At 41.6% G+C, this 8028-nt stretch overlaps 1 protein-coding gene across 1 annotated transcript; it reads right to left on the bottom strand.

Moving 5' to 3' along the window:
• Positions 1-476: 476 nt before the first annotated feature.
• Positions 477-7159, bottom strand: LOC150076772 (carbohydrate sulfotransferase 11-like). The gene is made up of 2 exons (XM_090386035.1): positions 6913-7159; positions 477-1883 (listed from the first exon to the last, which is right to left on the bottom strand). The coding sequence occupies exons 1-2, from the start codon at positions 7123-7125 to the stop codon at positions 966-968; spliced, it is 1131 nt and encodes a 376-aa protein (XP_090242161.1). The 5' UTR covers positions 7126-7159; the 3' UTR covers positions 477-965.
• Between the last annotated feature and the right edge of the window lie 869 nt (positions 7160-8028).

Below are 8028 nucleotides of genomic sequence, written 5' to 3' on the forward strand. Positions count from 1 at the left end.
AAAAAGGCCCATAAAAATTCCTCACGTCATCGACGGGACTCGAACTAAGGTCTTTTCCACCCGATGTGGGAAAGACGACGATTTTACCATGCTACCCACGAGGGTCGTTTAATTTGTGGCCCTATATAAAACTACAAATGAAAGATCCCTTCCAGTTCCAAAAATTTGTTGAATATACTTTCTATATGAGTTGAAGGAACAGAAAAATTTCCGTGTGTTTTTTTTTTTTTTTATAAAACTACAAATTATTCCCTGAAATCTTTATTTTCCATTTCTACAATATTTTTGTGCAGAAATATTTTCATATTTCTTATTGTACATATTTCAGTAGAAATAAAGCAAAATTTGTGATTTGACAATACAACCACAAACAGCTCATTTATTTGAGACATACACTTATGAGCTGAAACCACCTACCTAATAGCGTTGGGCCCCTTTTCGCCTTGATAACCGCTTCCAGTATCCTGGACCAGCTGGAAAGAAGGACGTCCCAGAGTTCAGAAACGGAGCAAGGCGCTGGCGAATGCTGTGTTCCACTGAATCCCACAAGAGTTCGATTGAATTGATTCGAGGGAATTCGACAGCCAGGGGAGCGCACGAAATGCACACGATCCCCGAACAATTCATGCACAACTGGCCTTGTGACACGAGGCGTTCTGTTGTTGAAAGAGTCCAGGCCCATCTGGATACACGCTCACCATATAGGGCAAAACTTGGTCCGAAACAATGCCGAGGTAGCATCTTGCAGCGAGGGCGTATTCAATGGAGTGAATCCATGAAACCAAGATACCACCAATAGGTTTTATTGTTCGGGAATTCATTATACATTATGTAATGTACAATCATATATTGTTCACACTGGAGAGGACATACTAGAAGAACTGACCTTCTCACACCTTCACGAACATAGAGTTCTTCAAAGCTTTAAATGTTACAGCGTATACAAAAATATTTATCAACCTCGGTCAGCGTTCAGTGGAGATATTTTTAGGCAAAAAACCATCCAGTGTGTAACCAAAGAGTTTAAAGTCCATTTCATACATACGATAAAGTTTCACAATGTCCTCTGGACGGATGGTGGAGAAATACTTCAGGGTCATCTGACGGGAGATATTTTCGCGGTTTTTTCCCTCTCCAAAATCCTTTAAGCCCACTTGTCTGAATGCGTACGGAAAGTCATGTTCTGCCGTCTCTAACTTTCCAATGAAGTCGTAATCAGCTTCGCACGGATCACAGCGACTCCAATACGGTGCCCAATGTTGGTCGTAGTCCCGAGGAAACGAGTGCAAGAGATACCAAACGAACTCTGGGAAAGTAATACGAGACGTGCTGTTGACTTTGCTTTCCCCACGAGTGACTTTCATGATGGGGTCCCAGTACGTGTCATAGAAACTCGCCATCTCTTCACGGGACTTCTCGGCCTTGTTTTTAAAAGCGGACACGAGTCGGTCAAAAGGATGTCGAACGAAGATAATTTTGTAGAACCTCCGCAAAGTTGAGGTTGGGTAATAGGTTGGGCTGATTCGATGGAGGACGTCGTTGGCCCCCAGATGAAAAGCAGTTTGGTTTTTGTGGAAAGTGCTGTTCAAAGAAATATTTCCAAGACGGAGGAAGTACTCTTTGACACTGGTCGAAGCCACTTTGGGAATGAAACAGAAGAAGAGCACGTTCTGTTCATCCACAATTACTGGACATACCTTGGGAGGGCAAAACAGTTTCTTTCCCCGTCTCCTATTGGTGATCCTTCTGACAATTTGCGAAACAGAAATCTCTTCCTCGTAGCAGACAGTGCGCATGCGTTCAACTCTAGCCTCGTATTCCTGTAGCCACTCCTCTTCCGTGGATGAAACTTTGGAAGCCATTAATCGGTCACGTGATGAATTCTGCAAAAAAAAATAAAAGACAGAAGAACTAAGTGCATTGTGCGCATTTAAATGCACGACATTTAAATTTCCCTTTTTTACTTCCTTTTATTATTAAAATAATACTCCATTGCATTAATAATGCTCCATTAGTAAGCTCAAGCGTCGCCTGAGCTTACCAAGAAGGGCCAGGGGGGGGCAAATTTTGTTAGGAACCGAGCGGGAAGGTGATAGTTTAAGGTTGGGATAAAAGGGAAATGAGAGGGAAGTGGGAGATAGAGAGACATCCACAGTAATTTGAAGATAATGGACAGAAGAGTACCCCTGTAGAATGAACCCACCCTCCACCGGGGGGTGAGAACTGATAAGAACAGCAGAAAGCCTACAGGGTGGTAGGGCCAACCAGGCGAAATATTTAAGATGATAGAAGATAGGTGTTTGGAAGTACAGTCATAGGAACAGGGTTTCCTATGTGGGTGGAGCTCGCGGTTGGTACGTGACCATTTGTAATTCCACTGTTCTGGCTTATGATTGTATTTCTAACAGCCATAATGGCCATTTGCAATCCTCTGTAATCCCACACTGGTGCAGACCAGCTGCAGCCACTGTCAGCATCCCAGATATGCCGATAAGAAGAAGAATCAGCATGACGTCAGTGAAAGTGGTCGATGATAGGGATGAGCAGCATAAAGACAGGCCCAGACGGGAGCCCTTAGAAGGGGGGGATCAGATCAGCCACACAGACATTCTCAATCACTTAATCTTTTCATACATACACTCCTTCCCCTAAAAGTTTGGAATCACATTTCATTTTTCTTAATTTCCGAAGTTTTTATTCAAATAGGATCAACTTGTTTACTAATTTTTATTAAAATATTTTCTATTATGTGTAAAATTTTAAATAATATTTATGAAATTTCGAGAATATTCCAAAAAAGTGTAAAAGACTCCTAAATATGGTAGAACATTATAGAAGATTCTCGAATTTTGCAGAACGTTGTAGATGATTCTAGGACATTCTCGAAAATGTTTCAATCTTGTAGAAGATTGTAAATGATTGTAGAGTGTTTTTTAATAATATAAATTGAGGAGTAAGAGCTGTAACTTATAAAATCGAACAACTGTCATTTAGAAAGAGTGTTTGGTGTAAGTTTTGTGTAAACATGGCAAGTAATAAGGAACTGACTGAGTACTCTATAAAGAAAGTTGTTCCATGAGAAGTATTGGCAAAAAACTAAATGTTTTATTTAAAGCAGTACAAATTACCACAGAACAGTCCACAACATCTTGTGTAATTCATGCGAAGATGTGTACGGGCTGTATTACTGGCAAAAGCTAACCCCACAATAGATTGGTGTTTCTAATACAAAGCCAACTCAATCCTTATTTTTGGTAAATATTTAATATTTTCAGTTTGGGTAGCATCGTGGAATTCATTAAAAGTATAGAAAACTAACACCTACCATATCACCTGTCCACAATTTATTCAAACTACCCACCTCCACAAGAACAGTTGAAAATTTGTTCCTACAATCAGCTACCCACTGGCCGAAAGAAAATTTCCGCACATCCGACCTGCAACCATCGTTCCTCAATTGGAATTTATGCCCTCTCATGTGAGTAGTCCGCGCAACAGGAAGGATTCCATCAGCATTGAACTTACTCAATCCACTCAAAGCCTTAAACACCTCAATCAGATTCCTAAACACTTCTCTCAGGTGCCTAGGGTCCAGACTGCAATTTTCAAAACTGAAGCCTTTCTTCGTAAGAGCACCCCTTTGTTTTCCCTCACCAATCTCGTTGCCTTTCTCTGTACTCGTTCCAGCAGTTCTACATCCTTCTTAAAATGAGGCCTGCAGACCTATATGCAGTACTCAAGATGTGACCTAACTATTGCCTTATACGAGATAATCACCTCCTCTTATCTCTGCTGGCTGAATTCCTCTTTGTCATTGAGAAAACCACATGAGCTGTCCTGGCAGCATGTTTGCACTGCTCAGAGAACGACAAAACTGATTGCCCAATTACCTCCAGGTCTTTTTCATTCTACACTACCACACAGTTGTTACTTTAATCTGGGATTACTGCTAACTATATGCAGTACATCGCATTTTTCAATGTTAAACTTCAGTTGTCACTTCTCAGCCCATCTTGTTGCGGTACCATAGCTTGATTGCTGTCATTAACCACCCAATCAACCTCGATAAGGACATCTAAATCTATCATCAGTAAATTAGATGCCCTCATTAATATCAGTAATAAATACAGAAAACAACAATGGGCAGCCCTGAACACTGCGGGACTCCGCTAATTTAGTCCACGAAAGCAGGGTCCATTAATAACCACTCTGTTTTCTCCCACTTAACCATCCCTTGTCCATAGCAGTAACTAGTCCTTAATGCCACACTGCTGTAATTTGTACAGCAGTATTTTATGCTGAGCAACATGAAAAGCCTTTCGGAAATCTAAGTATGTGATGTCAAAATTATTTTTTGCATCCAATTCCTTTGTTACTGTACCATAGTATGCAATTTCATTTGTCAGACAAGATTGTCCCTTAACAGATCCATGCTGCGGCTGCTGTATCACTACATTTCTCTCTAAATTGTCCTGCATTCTTCATTAACCAGTAACCCCATTATTTTCCTGGAACAGAATTTACACTGACAAGCCTGTAATACTCATGTCATCCTTCGATCACCCTATGTGAACTTGGGTAACATTTGCACGTCTGAAGTCCACAGGGACCTCCCCTGACTACAATGCTCTCGTAATTATGGCTAAAGCTTTGCTGATTTCTTTTGTTGCCTTTGAATATTATTGGATAGATCTCATTTACTCCAGGTGTCTTTTCTTTTTTACCTTTAGCTTCAACAACTTCTCTTCCCTTTTCTGCTTAGTTATCACAAAGTCATTCAGCTCCTTGTTTCAGTTTGATAAACTTCTGCCATCCCTTTCCCTAAAGAATTCCTCATGTGTGAATCTAGATGCGAAATACCTTTTCAGTTTGTCACCAACTTAAGCCAGTTAACCAACAGTTAACCCGTCGATATCAAGTGGACCAATTTAATTCATACCCTTCCATCTAGTGTTTACAGTAAAGAAGATTTTTTTTCTCTGCATTCTTAGCCAAAGACTTCTACACTGGTGTGCAAAATTTAAAGACCAGTCAGATTTTCGCTTGTAGCTTCTCATAGGAGTGGCCTGGATATGGAAAAAAGTATACCAAAGGAACTTCGTGAGATACAGAAATGATGAGAGAAACAACACAGACACAACAACGGAAATAAAATGGTACAGAGGGACTTTATTCAAAAATGGCAACATAGCACTGGCTACCATGACACAGACGCATCACTGCCAAAGATGGAACAAAGGGGAGAGTGGTCCTCAGTAGGATATATGGCCACCTCCCCCTAATGTCATTGCAGGCTTTGCACTGCCTGTCCATACTTAGAACAATGTTGTTGATAAGTTCTTGCGGTAACATCGTCCATTCCTCTGTCAGCGCCATCTTCAGCTGGTGAACATTTTCTGGTGGGTGTGAACGTGCCGCTAGGCGTATCCCCAGAGCGTCCCATATGTGTTCGATGGGATTTAGATCGATGGAACGGGCAGGCCGATCCATACGAACAATGTCCTCACTTTCCAAAAGCATATCAACAGCTGCAGTGCGATGGGATGTGGCGTTATTATCCATAAACACGAAAACGGGGCCAATGGCACCTCGAAACAGACGCACATGGGGAAGGATTACCTCAGTACAGTAGCGTGCACCGGTTACAGTACCGCCTTCCAGTATCTGGAGTTGTGTACGTCCATCCAAGATAACGCCTCCCAGACGAGAACACCTCGACCGCCATCCATATCGATCCCATTCAGTGATGTTTGCGGGGTTATACCGTGTGCCAACCTCCTTTCCAGATTAGCTGACGTCCAGAATCGCTGCTGAGACTGAATCTACTGTCATCAGTAAAGAGTATCTTAAGTAAAGCTTTTGTGGTTGTAACCTTTAGAAATAGTGTTGGTCCTTAAGTTTTGCACACCAGTGTATTAATTTGCTTTAGGTCGCCCAGCCTATTTTGTGATAGTGGCATAGTGGCATTTAGGGGCAGGTGCCACTGGTGGTTTCCCACATCTGAGCCGTATGTATTCTGTGATGGAATGCAGAACAACTGCAAAAACCAGAAAAAGAGTGTCGTGTCTGCTTTATGTAGTATTGTGTTTTGTTCTGTTGTTATGTCTCTGGCTGCTTAGCCGCAGGGCCCCTAGTGGAAGCCTACCTTGCCCGCCACCACCACTGGGAGGTGAGCCAGGCTGCCCATTATACTCTGGGTGATCTCTGCCAGAGTCGCCTGAGCCTCCTGACAGAGGCCAAGTTAATAAAAAAATAAAAACAAATAAAAATAAAATAAATAAATAAAATAAAATAAATAACAAAAATAAAATAAATAACAAAAATAAAATAAATAACAAAAATAAAATAAATAAATAATGATAATAAAATTTTTAAAAATAAAAATGAGTGGAGGAGTTAGGAGTAGAGTAGGAGTAACAATAAATGAAAGGAAGACGAAGAAAGAAGCATCCTCTAACGTGCCAAAAAATATAAACATATGGTATGTTAAATCAAACAGCAATCCCTCGCGGTAGCACAGTTGGTAGGATCGCCGTCCTCCCACACCGGGTGGAAGAGACCTGAGTTCGAATCCCGTCCATGATGTGAGGAATATTTATGGGCCTTTTTCGCAATGTGGCTGAGTTAGTCGGTATGAAGCTAGGGTAGCATGGTTTTTCTTCCCGGCAACTCTAGTTTTTCATTCAGCTAACAGAAAATCGAACTCAGAACACACGCAATTTGCAGACAATATACACGGAGCAATATAGTTGCTGACGCTCCTAGAACCCTTCTACAACAACAACACACGTAATAAGAATATATTAACACTAAATAAATTGTGCAACAGAAAATTATTCCTTCTCATTAAAATTATGTAAACGATTTCAGAAATGCTAACCGTAGCAGCAGCTGATACAAAATTAGTCTCACCTTGACATCAGTAATACCTTCTGCACGTCCTCTTCCGGCGAGACCCCACGTGGAAGTTACGTTGGGACTGCGCAGTCTCGTTGACCACAGAAATGTCGGCAACCCGAGACAATAAAAATATATAAAGGTGGCGAGTACTGACGTCCACAGAGTGACTGCAAGGCACAGATGTTGCCGGGAAATAGTTACACACTTAAGTGAAGCAGAACACATAATTTGAACGCAACCGGAAAGTCCATTACATGCACTCTGAAAAGGTCGTTATGGCAATTTTCTTCAAGAACCTTTGATCAACACGGGATGTTCAGTGTGAACTGACAGAAAGTTTCGAAACCGGCAAACGAAGTCGCTTCCCTTTTCTTCTCAGTCCTGTTTATCGCTGGAGGCTGCGATTATAGGCACATACTGATGAGGTAAAAACCAGTTTTACTCGTGACGAAGCACTCAGTGGCAATTGGTGTGGGGGGGGCGGTATTCCCAACGGCATGACTGCACAGTTCCATTGTGTTTCTGTGTATGAAAGAGAAAACAAGACTGTTATTGCGACATGGATAAAAACTCAAGAATATAAAAAGAAAAATTGTTTGGATGTGCAGTTCTTTCCAGTTTGGGAAGTGGATTGACTTTTCTACGTGTATTTCTACGGGCACTGCCTATGAGGTATCGCTGTCTTGTGTCTATAAATTAAGTGTGTTCTACGGTTAGTTTACCCATTTTGCTTGTTGAAAAACCTATCCATGCTGTTGTTGTTGTTGTAGTTTTAGGAGCATCAGCGAGTAAGTCCATACTGTCTGTAAATTGCATGTGTTCTGTGGTCGATTTTCTGTTTGCTAGACGAAAAAGCCACGCTACCCTCGCCTGGGATCGACTAACTCAGCCACGTTGTGGAAAAGATCCATTAAAATTCCTCACGTCATCAACGGGACTCGAACTCAGGTGTTTTCCATACAGTGTGGGGAGGACGGCGATTCTACCAATTATGCTTCTCACGAGGGTGCCTATCCATGCAACCCTTGCTCGAGACTGACTAATTCGCTAGTGATGTGAAAGGAAAAAAAAAAGAAAGATAAAAAGTTCCTCCTGTCTTGACAAGGTTTGAACCCGGTCTGTGTTTCC

This window comes from Mastigoproctus giganteus, chromosome 12, assembly GCF_048544385.1.
Source record: "Mastigoproctus giganteus isolate SK-2022 chromosome 12, ASM4854438v1, whole genome shotgun sequence".
NCBI classification, from domain to species: Eukaryota; Metazoa; Arthropoda; class Arachnida; order Uropygi; family Thelyphonidae; genus Mastigoproctus; species Mastigoproctus giganteus.